The sequence below is a fragment of the Galeopterus variegatus genome, unplaced genomic scaffold (assembly GCF_000696425.1).
Source record: "Galeopterus variegatus unplaced genomic scaffold, G_variegatus-3.0.2 Scaffold3847, whole genome shotgun sequence".
Taxonomy (NCBI): Eukaryota; Metazoa; Chordata; class Mammalia; order Dermoptera; family Cynocephalidae; genus Galeopterus; species Galeopterus variegatus.
This window is the reverse complement of record NW_007729958.1, coordinates 74,820-93,506: the sequence shown is the minus strand read 5'-3', so window position 1 is coordinate 93,506 and position 18,687 is coordinate 74,820. Positions and strand designations below refer to the sequence as shown.

General features: G+C 41.8%; 1 protein-coding gene across 1 annotated transcript in view; it reads left to right on the top strand.

Moving 5' to 3' along the window:
• The first annotated feature begins 237 nt into the window (after window positions 1-237).
• The window catches only part of LOC103601715 (XK-related protein 4-like), a 41,052-nt gene continuing 22,602 nt past the window's right edge, over window positions 238-18,687 (top strand). The window contains exon 1 of the mRNA XM_008586138.1: window positions 238-562. Within this exon, the coding sequence (XP_008584360.1) occupies window positions 238-562 (325 nt within the window). The remainder of the gene's footprint in view (window positions 563-18,687) is intronic.

Genomic DNA, 18,687 nt, shown 5'->3' with positions numbered 1-18,687 from the left:
CTGTTCCCTCCCTCGCTCCCCCGGTCACACCCGCTCCAGGGCCAGCTGCACTGGGCCTCGCTCCCCCCGTCACACCCGCTCCAGGGCCAGCTGCACTGGGCCTCGCTTCCCCGGTCACACCCGCTCCAGGGCCAGCTGTACTGGGCCTCGCTCCCCCGTCACACCCGCTCCAGGGCCAGCTGCACTGGGGAGGGCGTTGGCCGGCGCAGGGCGCAATGCTTGAGGCCGGACGTCCTAATGCGTGTTCCGTGTCCCTGCGTGTGTGCTGGGCAAGCGAAGACCAAAGGAGCCCGCCTGGGACCGGACGCCTCGGCCGCGCACGACCCCACCTCCGGGGTGGGGCGCCCCGGCGCCCTGGGACCCGCCTTTCCCACTGCACCACCCGGTCCCGTTGCTGGGGAGACCGAGCTCCGAGGAACTGGGCAGGGCGAGCGGAGGGTCGCGTTCGCACGTGTCCTCCACCCCACCCCCCAGCACCTCCTGGCGGGCAGCGCGGCGGGCTCTGTCACCAGCACCGGTCCAGGCACCAAGCGCGGCCCGGCGCGGAGGTTGCAGTCTCCAGGTGACGCTCCCGCCCCCAGCAGAACCCCCACTTGTCCCTTTGGCGGCTCCTCCCTGGTTACGTAGCCAGCCCTTGCGGCTCCTCCGACAAGTAGGCTGGCCCCACCGCAGGACTTTGCAATGACCGCTGCCTCTGCCTGCGACAGTCGCTCCCAGACCCCACAGGGCTCATCCCGGACTCTCAAATGTTGTCCTAACGGTGGCTCCCCAGCCACCCTAGAGAACTGGCGCTCTCCACCCATGATTCTCTCTTCAGAATACTTCACCCTCGTGGACATTTCTTTATGTTTTCTCCCCCACTGAAACGTAAGTCCGAGAGATCGAGGGCATTTGGAAGTTTGCAAACTACTTTACTACTATATCCCTACCATTCGATACTTGCAATGGGAATTCATTAAAATTTACTGAAAAACTGGGTCCCGGTTTTCCAGATGAAGATATTGTGACTTTAGTTGTTTTCTCCCCCACTGAAACGTAAGTCCGAGAGATCGAGGGCATTTGGAAGTTTGCAAACTACTTTACTACTATATCCCTACCGTTCGATACTTGCAATGGGAGTTCATTAAAATTTACTGAAAAACTGGGTCCCGGTTTTCCAGATGAAGATATTGTGACTTTAGAGGGATTCGATTCAGTGTGCCTGGGGCCCTGCTCCAACCAGCACCGTTCTAGGTGGCAAAGCTGGGAGTACGAAAGGTCTTCAGTATATCGCTGGCATTTAAATCAAACACAAAATGAAATGCCTTTTTTTTTTTTTAAATTTGGTCATCTTCTCCTGGTCAGATGAGGGAACCTGAACAAATGTCTTCAGAATCCAGAAGGGGTATTGACTGACTTCTAGATAGTAATCTCATGGAAACTACAGACACCAAACATTAAATGTGAAAAATATCAAACCCACAGTTTACACTAAATTAATGTATGGGAAACCACTCTGAAATGTGAAATGAAGGTGTCATTATCATTATTTTAAATGCCTGGAACATAAAAGTGCATTAAAGAAATGGGTTATTCCATGTTCCTTAACTCAATGCAACTTTTTTCTCCATACTATTCCTCCCACCATTTGAAAAGCATTTCCCACCTACCATGCGACACACATCAGTTCTTGGGACCCTGGGGACAGAGTTATTCAGCTCCAGAGGGCTTCATCTTTGGAAAAATAATGACTGATAAAATACCTTTTCTGGCATTATTTTTACATGTTTACAAGTTAGGAATCTGAAAAGTGTTCCAGAAGTGTGGTCTGTTAACAGGCAGAGAGAACTTGCTATCCCCACACCTGCAGTGACCTACCATGAAGTGGGCCCTGGGACAGATTAGACCACTGAACTGAAACTCCCAAAGGTGATGGGAAGAATTCAAAGCAACTGATTGCAGCAGCTTGGCAGGGAGAGCCACCATGCTCTAACAATACTAATGTGGTCTTTAATTAAGTGTGTACACAGCGGTTGGCTAGACATCCAGCTGTTGCTGTGCCTTTAGCTCACAGTTCTCCTTTCTGATTTTGTTTTGTTTTGTTTGGGCTATAGCTGGAATTCAGAATGGAGCCTAGAGATTTTCCTCCAGTTTATGAATTAACCAATCCCTAGGTGTGACTTCCTTGTGTCTACATGTACCAGAGCATGCATATCTCTTGAAAGTAAGACAAAAGAAAACAATAGCTGGTGTCAAAATTTTGATACCATTCATTTTCTTCTCTCAATTCTGTCAATTCTCCAGAGTTTGGGAGTAACAGTGAGAGAAGGCACTTTTACTGCCTGCAGCATGTCCCCAGATGCTCTGAGCATGTCAGTCAGAAGTTCTGGGAAAAGCATCTGCTCCTTCAAATTGGGCCAAAAAAGAAAAAAACTTAAAGAAACAAGAACATTGCAAGAAGGAAAAAATGAATAATAAGCACATAATCCTTGAGTTTCCCTTTTTCCCTAGCTTTCATTTTATTTTTCTCCAGTTTTCTGCAAGCATAAGGTATTATCTTCACCAGTATTGAAAGCCATATTCTATTCTCGGACGTCCAGATGACCTATTTTTTTCTCCCTGAGATTGTCATCAAAGCTAAATGAATGCCATTTGATGCTTATTTTACCATGCTGACAAAGTTCAACCATTATTCTCTAAGCATTTATCAAGCAGCATGTAAGACCTATAGCTAAAAGACAAAGTAGATGGAGACCTTCTCATCTAGGATCTCACAGTCTAGCTCACCACAGGAGACCTTTAAGTAAACTACTAAACCATCCTCCGTTGTCCTCTCCCACCACTAATCTATGAAAACTGCATGGCTCGGTCACTGTTCCCTCTTACCGAAAGACTGAGCATTTATGGGGGCAAAGAGAAGTAAACCAACATTTGCTGAACCCTCTGGTGTCTGACAAGGACATGCTAGGTGCATTTGTACTTATAATCTCATTTAACTCTCCCCCAATCTGAAAAATTAATGTTGTTATCCCTATTTTACAAATGAGAAAACTGAAGCTCCATGTGCCATAGCGCTGACAAAGGCAGAGCCAGCCTTCAAATCTAGATCTAAACCTAGGTCCACAAGCCAGCCTCTTGCCATTGTACTGACATTCCTACAAGTAACTAAGAATGGCTGTTCACCCAGCAGATGAGTGTTGGCAAGCTGATAAAAGTAGGAGATGCAAGGTGGAGTTGCATGGGTTTCAAACCTATATAATGTTGGCATCCTGGTAGGTAATGAGTGAAGTAAGACAGACCAGGTGTGATATGGTAGAGAACGTTGGGGTTTATGGCTGATTGGAGGAACTAATCAATCTAAAGCAACAAATTCAAATTTAAAGAAAAAAAACTGTAGAAACCTAAATACATCTGGGGCCAACTTTGATATTCAGTGAGAGTGTACAACTTCTGCTTTAACTGTTAATGAGGAAGAAAACCTGATCATTTTCATTGTGGTAAAAATACATAGCATAAAATTTGCCATTTTATGTAACATGTACTTTACATAACACGCTAACCATTTTTAAGTGTATAAGTCTGTGGCATTAAGTACATTTACCTTGTTCTGAAACCATCACTACCATCTATCTCTAGAAATTTTTCACCTTCCCAAACTATTTCCCCCATCTCCAGCCCCTAGTGAATTACCATTCTACTTTATGTCTCTATGAATTTGACTACTGTCTGTGGCATTAAGTACATTTACCTTGTTCTGAAACCATCACTACCATCTATCTCTAGAAATTTTTCACCTTGCCAAACTATTCCCCCCATCTCCAGCCCCTAGTGAATTACCATTCTACTTTATGTCTCTATGAATTTGACTACTCTTGGTACCCCATACAAGTGGAGTCATGCTGTGTTTGTCTTTTTGTGACTGGCTTCTCTCGCTACCATATCTTCAAGGTTCATCTATGCAGCATGTGCCAGAATTTTGTCCCTTTTTAAGGTCCAATAATATTCTGTTGTTATGTATATACCAATTTTGTTTATCCATTCATCCTTCAATGACATTTGGGTTGTTTCCACTTTTTGGCTGTTGTGAGTACTGCTGGTATGAACATGGGTGAACAGATATCTGTTGGAGTCCCTCCTTTCACTTCTTTTGAGTATATATCCAGGAATGGATGATCAATACCTGGTGATTCTATGTTTAACTGTCTAAAGAACTAACATACTATCTTCCAGAGCAGCTGCACCATTTTACATCCCAACAACAGTGCACAAGTTTTCCTATTTCTTCACATTCTAGCCAACTCCTATTATTTCCTGGGTTTTTTGGTTTGTTTTTTTGTTGTTGTTGTTGTGGCTGTTGTTTTGTTTCGTTTTGTTTTATAATAGCTACCCTAATGGTGTGAAGTGTCTTGGTACCCCATACAAGTGGAGTCATGCTGTGTTTGTCTTTTTGTGACTGGCTTCTCTCGCTACCATAATATCTTCAAGGTTCATCTATGCAGCATGTGCCAGAATTTTGTCCCTTTTTAAGGTCCAATAATATTCTGTTGTTATGTATATACCAATTTTGTTTATCCATTCATCCTTCAATGACATTTGGGTTGTTTCCACTTTTTGGCTGTTGTGAGTACTGCTGGTATGAACATGGGTGAACAGATATCTGTTGGAGTCCCTCCTTTCACTTCTTTTGAGTATATATCCAGGAATGGATGATCAATACCTGGTGATTCTATGTTTAACTGTCTAAAGAACTAACATACTATCTTCCAGAGCAGCTGCACCATTTTACATCCCAACAACAGTGCACAAGTTTTCCTATTTCTTCACATTCTAGCCAACTCCTATTATTTCCTGGGTTTTTTGGTTTGTTTTTTTGTGGTTGTTGTTGTGGCTGTTGTTTTGTTTCGTTTTGTTTTATAATAGCTACCCTAATGGTGTGAAGTGATAATCTCATTGTGGCATTGATTTGCATTTCCCTAAGAACTGATGACGCTGAGCTTCTCTTCATTGGCCATCTGTTATGTCTTCTTTGGAGAAATGTCTGTTTAAGGACTTTACCCATTTTTTAATTGGGTTGTCTTTCTGTTGCTGAATTGTAGGAGTTCTTTATGCATTCTGGATATTAATACCTTATTAGATATATGATTTGCAAATGTGTTCTCCCAGTCTGTGGGTTGTCTTTTCACTCTGTTGATAGTATTGTTTGATGCAGAAAAGTTTTACATTTTGATAAAGTTAAATTTATCTACTTTTTTCTTCTTGCCTGTGCTTTTGGTGTCATATCCACAAAATCATTGCCAAATCCAATATCACGAAGCTTTTTCTTCATGTTTTCTCCTAAAATTTTTATAGTTTTAGCTGTTACATTAAGGTCTTTGACCCATTTTATCTAATTTTTGCATATTATGTAAGGTAGAGGTTCAAATTCATTCTTTTGCTTGTAGATATCCAATTTTCCACAGACAATTTTCTGAAAAGACTACTTTTTCCCCATTGTGTAATCTTGGTACCCTTGTCAAAAATGATTTGACCGTATATGCAAGAATTTAATTCTAGGCTCTTTATTCTATCGCACTGGTCTGTATGTCTGTTTTTCTGCCAGTACCACAGTGTTTTGATTACCATAGCTTTGGTTGAAATCAGGAATTTTGAGTCTTTAAGGTTTGTTCTATTTTTTGGTTTTTTGGCTTTTTTCCCAAGATTGTTTTGGCTTTTCTGGGACCTTTATGATACCATATGAATTTTAGCATGAGGTTTTCTATTTCTGCAAAAAATGTCATTGTGATTCTGATAGGTGTTGCATTGAGCCTATAAATAGCTTTGGGTAGTACTGACATCAAAACAATATGGAATCTTCTAATCTATGAGCACAATATGTCTTTCCATTTATTTATGGCTTCTTTCATTTTCTTTTAGCAATATTCTGCAGTTTTCAGTGCATAAGTTGCATCCTTGGTTAATTTATTTGCAATTATTTTATTCCTTTTCAGGCTATTATAAATGGAATTGCTTTCTCAAATTCCTTTTTGGATTGTTCATTGTTAGTGTATAGAAACTCAACTGATTTTTTCTTGTTGATTTTGTATCCTGCAACTTTGCTGAATTCATTTATTAGCTCTAGCAGTGTTTTATGGAATCTTTAGAATTGTCTATTTCATGTCATCTGTGAATGAAAATAATTTTACTTCTTCCATTCTAATTTGGATGCCTTTCTTTCTTTTTTGCCTAATTTCTCTGGCTATGACTTCCAATACTATGAATAGAAGTGGCCAAAGCAGGCCCCCTTGTCTTTTTCCTGATCTTAGAGGAAAAGCTGTCAGTCTTTCACTGTTGAGTATTATTTTAGTGATGGGCTTTTCATATGTAGCCTTTATTATTGTGAGATAGTTTTCTTCTATTCCTAGTTTGCTGAGTAAAATGATGTTGGATTTTGTCAAATGCTTTTTCTGCATCAATTGAGATGATCATGTGTGTTTTTCCCCTTCATTCTGTTAATGTGTTGTAGTACATTTATTGGTTTTTACATATTGCACCATTCTTATATTATAGGAATAAATCCCACTTGGTCATGATGTATAATCCTTTAAATGTGCTATTGAATTCAGTTTGCTAGTATATAGTTGAAGATATTTGCATCAATGTTCATAAGTGATACTAGTCTGTAATTTTCTTTTCTTGTAGTGTCTTTATCTGACTTTGGTATCAAGGTAATGCTGGCATCATAGAATGAGGTAGGAAGCATTCCCTTCTCTTCAATTTTTGGGAGTGTCTGAGAAGAATTGGTGTTAATTATTCTTTAAATGTTTGGTAGAATTCACTAGTAAAATTATCAGGTCTCCAGTCTTTTCTTTGCTGGGAGGTTTTTTCCATTACTGATTCAGTCTCCTTACTATTTATAGGTCTGTTCAGATTTTTTATTTCTTCATAATTCAGTCTCAGTAGGTTGTGTGTTTCTAGGAATTTGTCCATTTCTTCTAGATTTTCCAATTGGTTGGCATACAATTGTTCATAGTAGTGTCTTATAATCCTTTTTATTTCTGTAAAATCGGTAGTAATGTCTTCCCTTTCATTTCTAATTTTAATAGTTTGTACTCTCTTTTTTCTTAGTCAATTTGTCTAAAGAGATTTTCTAATTTCCATTGTGATTTCTTCTTTGACACTTTGGTTACTTAAAAGTATGTTGTTTAATTTCCACATATTTGTTAATTTTCCAGACTTCTGCTATTGATTCGGAGTTTCACTCTATTGTGATCAGAAAAGATACTTTGTATAATCTCAGACTTTTAAATTTTGTTACCTGTTTTGTGGCCTAAAGTATGGTCTATCCTGGAGAATGTTGCATGTGTGCTTGAAGAAAATGTATATTCTGCTGTTGTTGGGTGGCATGTTCTTTTTTTTTTTTTTTTTTTTTTCCTTTTTGTCTTTTTTCGTGTCCGGCAATGGATTGCAACCCTCAGTGTCGCACCCGCACCGGACCGGGAGCGGCAACGGGATCGCAACCCTCCGCGTTGCACCCGCACCTCGCTCAGCCAGTGAGCGGGAACCGGCCTGCATGTGGGATCCGAACCCTCAGCGGGAGCGCCACCATGCTCCCAAGCGGCGCACTGTAGCAGTGCGCCACCGGGCCAGCCCAGGGTGGCATGTTCTATATATGTCTTTTAGGTCCAATTAATCTATACTGTCGTTCAAGTCTTCTATTTTTTTATTGATCTTCTTTATGGTTGTTCAGCACCGGATTAAAAAATAAAATCCTGGGAAAACTAAAGCAGACAGCAGACTACTTGAAATAATTTATTCTAAGTCAGGCCACATCCATCATGCCACTAAGTAATCTTCCTATATCAAAATACATACATTTGAACATTTGAAGCAACATTTTCCAAGGCTGTCATATCTGGTCATACAGGTTGTACACTACCCAATACGGATTTGCACAATTTCGTTTACTACCAACAGATGAGTAGCTACCATTTTAGAGCTCTGGGGTACTGGAGTGCAGAATGAGACTGACTCCCTTACCAATATACACCTCTCTCCTAAGAGAGGTTTTGGTGTGCCCCCACTCCCATGAATGCATGAAATGCACATGCAACCCAACTGGTGTTTTCCGTCAGCCCACAGGGCATCCCAAAAAGTCTTAGGAAAGCGGGTGATATAGGGAGAGCACTCCTGAATCAATTTGGGGTCTCTGCTGACCAGAGATCAAACAGATGGGCCTGAAGGGCACACAGCAAAAATCAGATACCAATCCCAAGTGCTCTGACTCAAGACCTCAGCCAGAAGGAACAACTGTAGGTTGGGCATAAGCAGTAAGCCTGTACTGCAGTACTCACTACCTCAGCAGCAGCACTGTCTTCATGTTTTCTTCCTTGCTTTTTCTCAGTGTCTTACCAAGAACCTGGTTGAAGCCCTAGGAAGGTCAACTCCCTATCTTCCACCTCACAAAGAACACTGATTTTGTTTAAGATCTCATCTTGTTAGCAGTATAGAGATCAGGTTAAGTGCACACTGGTCCATTATCTGACCATGATCAACAAGCCTTTACCCTACTAATAACTGATAAGGCTGTTTTCATCTTGTTTGATTCAGACACTAGGTTCATTCCGCCCTGATCTCATCTCATTCTTGAGAGGAAAGAAGTCCATGCAGATCCACCGCGTATATGAATTAGCTTAGATTCTGACAGTTTAAAATGCAAACAGTAGTCTGTGAAGCCAGTACTTTTCTCATTCCATGCATGGTGCAGTGACTGTGCTGGTTTACTGGAGTCAGAATATTCTACAGAACGAGGACTACTTGCTTTTATCCAATGATGAGAATTATTTAACCCATTGAATTTCTTTTTCACTTTGGCTTCTTGGAAGCTCAAACATAAATTAAGTGCTCAATTAGAATAATAATATTAGCTTAGGGTCCTGGTCTCACTTTTCTTGTTGTCTAGGAATCATTTACTTAGACACATTGCTTTTACAATTATCTGCTTCAAGTCTTTTTTATAAGTTTATCATTCAGAATAAACTTAATGGTGACTATCTTCCTCAACATGATCATAAAATCATCATGGGTACTGGACCATATATGACGGTACTTCAGAAAGTTAGTGGAAAAATAGAATTGAAAGATAACATGAATCTTTTCATAAACATTTTGAAGTACTTTTGTATAAATCAGTATTGCAATAACCCCAGAAGTCTGAGATAAGTATAATACCAGAGTTTTTGTTGAGAACTCACATTTGTGTTGCTTAATACTATCAAAATCACCCTTACATATGTTTTATAAAACTTAAGATAATTTATTCTTACCCACTCAGATGATTTAGAGAGAGCCTTGAATCTGGAGTTGGTCATTTCCATTTAAAGGTCTCTGTCTTGGGAAATTACTGTTCTTTAACTGCTTGCTAGAATACAAAATACTAATTGAAAAACCTTTGCACTTAGTGATGGCCTGCATTTAATTTACTTCAGTCCTATTAGGAACATGTCTTGGTCAGGGAAGCAATGCACATTGGATTTTTGATGATTTGTGTTTTGTACGGTCTGTCCCTGAGGGTTAGTTTGGCCCCCAGAACACTAATAAACAGTCCCAGATCCAGATCATTTGTATCTTTATTATAGGCGAGAGCAGCACCCAAGCAATACCTTAGTTTAGAACATTGCCAAATTCAGTTCAGTTCAATCCAATGCAATTTACCAAGTAATTACCAAACGTACAAGTCATTTTCTGAGTCCCTGGGAGTGTAGCAATGAATAGAACTCAGTCCATACCCTCATGGATTAAACAAAAGAGAAAGACTGACAATAGATGGAAAATTAAAACAAAGGTACTCATGAAGTGATAAGGGAACACAGGGGAGGAGCTCTGGCCACTAGTGGGGAGAGGACAGAAGGAGTTTCTCAAAGGTGATGATGGCTCAAGCAGGTGTCATAGAGCAGTCAGCCAGGAGCATGGAGGACAGGAATACATGACGGAGGTCCAGCCCAGATACAGTCCAGAGAACCCCAAAGGCCCAAGACATGTGGAGGACAAGGATCTCCCTGAGCACTCCCAGAGTCAAGCCCAGGGGTAGACCCAGGGCAGGCACTCAGTAAGTGTTTGTTGAATTGAACAAGTGAATGTTCAGTAGAAGAACTCTGCAAAGAAACACAACTGTGAAAAGTGAATTGGGTAATTGCTGCTTATTTATCAGAGTCACTAATTGTATACCAAACTTGAGCTATAGACTGTCCAGGACACTGGATTAAAGTATTGACCTGATTTTGAGTCAATTCTTAATATAAAGCAACCCTCATTTTTTTCAATGAAAGGGGGATATATGAAATAGTTTTGGGCCGGCCTGGTGGCGCACTGCTACAGTGCGCCACTTGGGAGTGCAGCGGCGCTCCCACCGAGGGTTCGGATCCCACATACAGGCCGGTTCCCGCTCACTGGCTGAGCGAAGTGCGGGCGCAACACCGAGGGTTGTGATCCCGTTGCCGGTCACGAAAAAAGACAAAAAAAAAAAAAAAGGAAATAGTTTTAAAACCATCTGACTTAAATATGTAAAGTTTTGGGGGTGGAAATGAAATAGCTAAATGTTTATTTATACTATTTAACTCAACACATATGAGGGTACTCCAAAAAATTTTGTGGAAAAGTTGAATTAAAAGATAATACAAACCCTTCCATGACCTTTTTGAAGACCCCTCTATCTAACATATAAATTGAGAAATATTACCACTTTCCTTTGTCATCATTTTTCTAGTCATCTAGCATAGTTTGGGGAACACTGTCTCCCACCTCTGCCTGTGGTCTGAATGTGTGTCCCCTGCAAAGCTCATGTGGGAGCTTGATTCCCAATGTAGCAGTATTGAAAAGTGGGGACTTTAAGAGGTGATTGGATCTTGAGAATTATGCTCTCATGAATGGATTAATCCACTTGTAATGGGTTAGTGGTTTAAAGGATTATCGTGGGTGTGGACTGGTAGCCTCATAAGAGAGCAAGTGAGCATGCAAAAGCACTCTTCCCCCTCCTCGCCATGTGACAACATGGGTCACCATGGGACTCTGCAGAGACTCCCCACCAAGAAGAAGGCACTACCAGATGCACACCTCAACTTTGGACTTCCCACCCTCCAAATTTTAAGAAATAAATTTCACTTTCTTATAAATGACCCAGTTTCAGGTATTCTGCTATAAGCAACAGAAATGGACTGATACAAGCATGATTCTGAACAGATGTTGTGTGTGAGGCTCTCACTAAAGATTGCACCACCTGACAAAGGTTTTCCTTTACTATTTGTGATCTTCATAACCACTTGCTATGTTGCTTTAAAAGGCTGATTTGTAAGAACCAAAACTTAAGTGTGAACTCATACTTTCAGGAATAATTCCTAAATTGAGTTAAATTTCTTTTCTTCATTTTTTCTTTTTTCTTTCTTTTCTTTTACTGATTCTGTCACTAAATCTCTAGAATCATCCCACACTTGCAGTGATTTAGATCACTTCAACTATGCATGTCTTCCCAAACAGAATTTTGTTGCCTTTTTCTTTCTTTTCTTTTACTGATTCTGTCACTAAATCTCTAGAATCATCGCACACTTGCAGTGATTTAGATCACTTCAACTATGCATGTCTTCCCAAACAGAATTTTGTTGCTCAAAAAATACAGTAATTAAGATATATAATCAAAATATGATAGATCAGCTAAAATGTGATTCCCTCTACTCTTAGAAGTATGTATGGTGAAGAATCACATATAGTAAATATGGAACTAATTCACCTGAGCTGGTGAATTGCTTATTCATTTCTAAGGTTATAGTAGAAAGGGTCGGTTGAATTGGTCTCAGTAATCCTGAACCTGGAAGCCGGTTCTCACTCACAAGTTTTGGAGGGCTTGCAAAGGGCCAGACATTTTGTCCCCTAAGAATCCTAGACCAAAGGTATCCTGGACAGGTCTGATCATCTATCCTTTTGTCATGAAAGGCATCTCTCACACCCAGAGATTTTCTATAATAAATTTCACAATGTCCCTCAGTCACGCAGACTGTGAGGTTCTTCTCTGTGGGTTTTATTTTCTGAACCACGGAGACAATACCTACTGTTTGTAAATCTCGTTACAGTTTACAAAGCACTTCCACAGCCACTCTCTCCCCCACTCCCAGCACGGTGCTCCTAGGGAAGAGCTGAGCCTATTTACAGGTGATTTACGTGCAGCACCTGCACAGGCAGGCAGCGTGCAGCACGGCTGTCGCCTGCGTGGAGTCCTCAGCGGAGGAGACCTGCTGCCAGAGACAGTGCAGACCGGAGCGGAGGAGCCCGGGAGGCTTCCCCGCTGACAGCCGGGGATGGGAGCTGGGGCCTCCCGGTGCGCAGGAGTCGACCAGGTGGGGCGGAGGAAGGCGACCCCTAGGCTCTCTGGGCCGAGGCAGGCAGTGGGAGAGAACCAGAGGGTTTTAGAAGGGCCGTTGTGAAAGGGCTTGGCATGTCAGTTATCTTGTGAGGAAATAAACAGGGAGTCCTGGAAGCATTTTCAGCTGGGGAAGGATTTGACCGGATTTCCATTGAAGACAGTTAACCGTGAAGTGAAAGCCCAGAGGGAGGGGAAGGGGGAGACCAGGGCCAGGGAGGAGGTGAGCCTGATGGGGACCTGACCCAGGAGCCGGGCAGCTGGGAACGGAGAGCACCCCCCCCCCCCCTGGACCGAGCCTCCACACACAGGTGATTTCTCTCTCTCTCTGCTCTGCTAACCATGTTGTAAATACATGTTGCAAATATGTCTGTCTCCCATGCTAATTTTTCAGTTTCCCTAGAGGAACTGGGTGTGTGCCCTCAGTGCCTGACACTTAGTAGGTATTCAATAAACGTTGGTAACAGGAAAGAACTGAGGGAGAGATGGAGAGAAGGCGAGAAGGGGGAGGGATCTGAGTCTGGGCCTTCTGGATACAAAGGGCAGGTCACTGCGAGGCAGCTCCAAAAGCCCCTGTTCTGTCCTTTGGAAACTCTCCCACCACTGGCTGTTTTCCTCTCTATCAGGCAGGCAGTCACATTTAAGCAGCCTCCCCAGCTCTCCTACCAGCAAGCAGCTTTGGCTCTCTATGTCCATAAACACAAATATTTATGTCCCCTTGTGTTAGTGTGAACACCACGTACCAGCACCGCCTCTAACCATGCCACCCACCCCTACACCTGCCACCCCACACATGCCTCTGTCTCCTCAGTTTACTCCGGTCACAGGCTGTGAGGCAAGCTTACAGTCACCACCTCCTATCTTCTGGGCCACCTTCCAAGTCCTCTCAGCATGAATAACTTTGAATGTGGGTGACTAGAAAGTAATTCTCATTAGAATTTACACTCGATTATAAACCCCAGGGACCCAGACTCTGTCCCTCTCCCAGGGATGCACTGCATTACACATTCCCCTGAAAAGGCCAGTAACTGTCAATATTGGTGGCAGTAGTGGATGAATTGTGCTATGTGGGCCATTGACATGCATGGCAGACTACAAAGGCACCTTGGGAGCATACAGGAAGAAGGAACAACTAAAGATTCCATCTCAGACACTTTGGCTGGCATGGTCTGGTGGAGGAGCTGGCCTTTTCCCAAGTAGGGGCAGAATAAAGCATGCAGGGGACCAGCCTGAACCTGGGGCCATCTTGCCTATCCACTTTGCAAATACCTGCCTGCTTTCCTTGAGATGATCGAGAAATTGCTTGAGGTATGGCGTTTGTGAACCTTGCTAGATACCTTTAGGTATAAAAAGTGAAACTTCAAGAGCTTTACCATGCCCAGACTCCACCCTGTCTGTAGCACATGCTGACACCAAGAGGTTTCCTGTAGTTTCGGTCAGTCATTTGGTTGGTTGGTCACAGTGCCTCTGAGCTTTAATGCAGGTAGCCACCACCTAAACCCACATTATAAACACCTGAAAAGTCTTCCCACAGTTACGAGGTTTTACAGTTGGCCCAAAATGTTTCAATGCATGTAAGGAAAAGTATAAGAACTTCGAAGTCAGAAAAATGTAGGTATAAATCTTGACTCTGCTGTGTGTTAGAAATGTGTTGAGTTAGATGGGCCAGGAAATAAAGGCCATGGGCCAGATTCAGCCGCTGTCTCTTTCTTCCTTCACCTGTGTAAGTATTGTCTGCGGCTGCTTCCTCGCTACAGTGGCAAAGTCAGATGGGTATGACAGAGGCCCACATGGCTCACAAAGCCCAGAATATTTATCTGGCCCTCTACAGAAAAATTTTGCCTGGGTAAAATTTTACCTCCTAAGCCTCAGTTTCCTCCTCTGTAAAATGGGCCAAATACATCAAAGGAGTGAATGCCATGAGAAATAAATGAGATACATTTGAAAAGTCAGCCGCATATCCACGTCTGACATCTGCTGGGAACTTTAAATTGTTATTTTAATCTTTCTAGTGTCCAGTTGTGTCCTCTTGGACAAGCAAGAGAAGGACACAGTTTGTCTCTGTCTCCATCTCTGTTTCTCTCTTAATTTCTCTTCATTTCATCCCATTTCATCACTTACCACCCAAGGAGAAAAACTGCAAGAAAAAAATAGTATAGCGGCTTTAAAAAATGGGATGGAAAATAAACTTACTCTAAAGGAAAATCTAATTCTAGCTGGCATCTCAGGTTACTTATTTTATGTCTTTCGAGTATTAATGCGTATCATCATTTTATTTTTAATGTAAGTGTAATCATGCACTATGTAGTATTGTACAAAGTACAATGACTTCTTGCCTTTTCCTGTACACAGAAATTTTTTTTTCCTAGAGAAAATATTCTTTAGATGGTTTCAAATTCCCACACACAAAATGTTTGTCTTTGGGGGATATTTTAATAAAAAGCTAAAATTTTTAAAATACAGGATGGAGTTATGTGAGATTATCTGAAGTTTTTTTCTAATCAGAAGGAAATAACTTTCCACGTTTGTTAAGAAGGAGGGGAGAAACTTTGCTTCTCCCAACCAGTTGTTTAAACTGCTCTCATATTAAAAGATTTTCAAAATTTCGTTCAGTGTTTCCTATATCCCCTCCTATATAGCCTTAAAATTTGCCTTGCAAAAAAGTTTAAACCCTCAGAATGGATTAGGAAAAGAATGCATATCCCTACCAAAACTAAACAGATTAAAGCATTTAAGTGTTTTTAATCAAAACTATTGCAAGGTTTAAGAGGAAAATAAATGGCTTCAATGCGAGAAGATTGAGAACATCTTGCACTGCTCCCCTTACCTCCACCGTACCCCACAAAGCACAGAGCACAGAGGGCTGCCCATTTTTTAAAAATTATTACCTCCTTTCAACTAGGTTAATTAGGTATGATCCCAGCCAAGTGGATCCACTGCTTCATATTTGTAAATAAAAGACAAGCTCTAAACATGCTAAAGAAATGTGAAACCATCAGGTTCTGGAAACTCATTTTGTGACTTGCTACTCTGTATTAGTCCATTTCTGTTGCTTATAACAAAATACCTGGAACTAGGTACTTCATAAGAAAATGAAATTTATTACTTACGGTTTCAGAGGCTGGCAAGTCCAAAGTCCAGGGAACACATTGGTGAAGGCCTTGGTGGTGGCAACAATGACCCAGGGGTCTCACATGGCAGAAAATGGTGGAGCACAGAGACAGAACTTCTCATTTTAAAGCCCCCAGAACCAAGCCCCTAGCTACCCCTGACCACCATTATTCACTATGGCACGGTCCTACAGTCTAATCACCTCTTCAAGGCCCCACCTTTTAATTACCTTAATAGCATTTCCCACCTTCTTAACAGTCACAGTGGGGATCAAGCTACTGATACATAAAAACTCGAGGAACACAATCTTATCATGTTCTTAGATTTTATGACTCAACAGGAATTAGGCAATAGTTTCCCTGAGGGGAAAATCCAGGAAGATTAGGGGGCTTTTTTAGATCAGAAAACATGAAGAATGGAAAGCTATGCTTTTCCAAGTGCTTGTGCTCCTGACCCATTTTGTAAAAAGAATCCCAGATGAGATACTTTGGCCTGGGCACAAATATGGTTGCTGTGGGCCTATGGGAGCAGGTGTGCTGGAGCCCACCAGGAAGCAGATGCTTGAGAAGGTGGCACGCTCTGCAGGACCTCCAGGGTCATCTGCACCCACCATGTTGGTGCCCCATGATTAGGGACTGAGGCAGATTCTAGAACTCACTGCACTTGTCCATGTCTCATCCCCTGGTTGCTAGTAAGGATAACTGATCTGTTATGGTGGGGGACAGAGACTTGGAATGGGGAATTCTAATGTCTGTCTCCTCGCTAATTACATGAGCTTGTGCAGGTTTATTTAACCTCTGTTTCCCTGTTTGCAAAAAACAATACTTGCCTCAAAGTGTTGTCATGAGATTTAAACTGGACAAAGGATGTAGGTACCCAGCAGGTAACTGCACATAGCAAGGGTCTAACCAATGCTTATTCCTTCCTCAGTCGTCTGTGAGTATGAGCCTCAAAAGCACTAAGGACACTAAAAAATTTCCTGACTACAAAAAATCAATATTATATTGCCATCTAAATTTCTATGTTTTGTTTGTTAGTTTGTGCCTTTCGGTAAAAAAATTATGGTGTGTGTGATGAGAAGACTGTATGTATTATGAATGGTCATATGAAAATCTCACCTCCATGAGAAGGTGAATGCAGGACAAAGGTAGAGTGTTGTTGGCACATATATCAACGAGGCAGAATTTATATTAGGTTCTAGAAAAGGCTTCCCTAAAGGAATGAATGATGTTTTAACTGGAAACCGAAGGATGACTAGGGATTAACTAGACAGGGTGCTCTTCAAGTGACCGCACAGCATTTCCAGTCTCTGGGAAGAGAAGGCGGCTTTACTAGGTATGTGGTATTTGAGAAATGGAGAGATGGCAGCATGGCTGGAACACAGAGAGGCAAGTCCAATATGAGGCAGGGGAGGTCAGGTGGGCCCAGAGAGCTGCCAGATCGGGTCTTCCAAGATGTCCCGACAGAGCCCCGGCTATCAGCCTGCCGCCTCCCTGGGCCCAGCGAGTTAGCTCTCAGCACAGCCGTTCTGTCTCTGTCAGCAAAGGGAAAGGGCTTTCAGAACTCAATAAAAGCCCTTTAGTTGATTCTGCATGAAGGCATGAAGGGTATATTTGTTGTATTATTCTCTCTGCTTTTGTGTATGTTTGAAATTTTTCATGATAGTAAATTTTTAGGTTAAAGAAACTTACCATGGCCATGTTCTCTTCAGCTGCAGTTTGATTGTGAACGTGCTTGCTCCAGGGGCCAGATGTTCCCCTGAGACTGCAACCGTGGGCTTGCCTGCTGCAGGGGAAGGTTGTGCCCTCCCCAGGGAGAAGAAAATAGACAGGCTCATTCTCTTTGTTGAAGAATCGATGAATTAGAGCATTTGCTTCAATTCCCCGAACCTCTTACATCTAGGGAATTAGGCTATAAATTCCTGTAAAGCATTCTCTGGAGATTTCCAGGAATTCTTGTTTACACCCAGACCACAAACAACATGACAGGACTACAGATTTTATTTCACAGTGTTTTGTCACTTGAAGCTCAAACTAAAATTGCGAAGAAGCAGAAGAGGGGAGCAAGGAAGGATTGTGCAAATCTTCTAAGCGTCTCATTCTCTCTGTGGTTCTGGCTCGACATTTGGAATACTCTTTTTCCCTCCCTTCCTTCCTTCCTTCATTTTTCTCTGTGTGCCAATTTTTAATGCACATCAGTCACTGTGCAAAGCTCTAGGGGACAGAAAGGTAAACAGGGCACGTATACATCCTTGCCTAAAGGCCCCCTTGAGAGAAAAACACAAAAATTAAACAAGCCCAAAATGAAACGTAATTATGAACTGGGATAAGTGCTCTGAAGGAAGAGGATGAAGTCACTTGATGTGGAAACATGTCCATGAAGAGAACTAATTTACTTTCGGGAGCCAGAAATAGCCACCTCCTAGTCTAGAGGTCTCAAAATCAAAGGGACTCTGGGATTATAACATATCCAAGGATCTTGTGTCCCATCCTAACCCCATATCCTTTATTTCCAAGAGGAAATATGTTTAAAGAAGAGAGATGATAGAACTTTTGCCTTCTAGTTCTCCACAATACCCCCTACCCACCATACTTTATTTTCTATAATCATAATATAAAGATTTCTCTACAACTTTCAATAAAACTGCACTTAGACATTTATTTCCAAGAGGAAATATGTTTAAAGAAGAGAGATGATAGAACTTTTGCCTTCTAGTTCTCCACAATACCCCCTACCCACCATACTCTAAGTTGCTATTTTCTATAATCATAATATAAAGATTTCTCTACAACTTTCAATAAAACTGCACTTAGACACAAATTAGAGAAAGTTTATGGAAAAGCAAGTCACTTGGGATAAAAAGCAGAGGTTAGTGATGTTGAGTCCTTTTAATGGGAGCTGTGGGAAGCCTCTAAAACAAATCTGGATTTGAAGCAAAGCCCTTGGATGCAGAAGATACTGAAAAGAAATAAGTAGCAGACCATTGGCATTTAGATAAAGTGCACTCCTTTCTTATCTTGAGCTTTTCAGCTTTACTACAGTTTTAAGAACAGTTTTGAGGTTAGATTTTGGGGACTCCAAACATTATTTCATTATTACAACAATTTCTTTTTTTTTTTTTTTGACCAATAAGGGATTGCAACCCTCGGCACAGTGTTGTCTGCACCATGCTCAGCCAGTGAGTGCACCAGCCATCCCTATATAGGATCCGA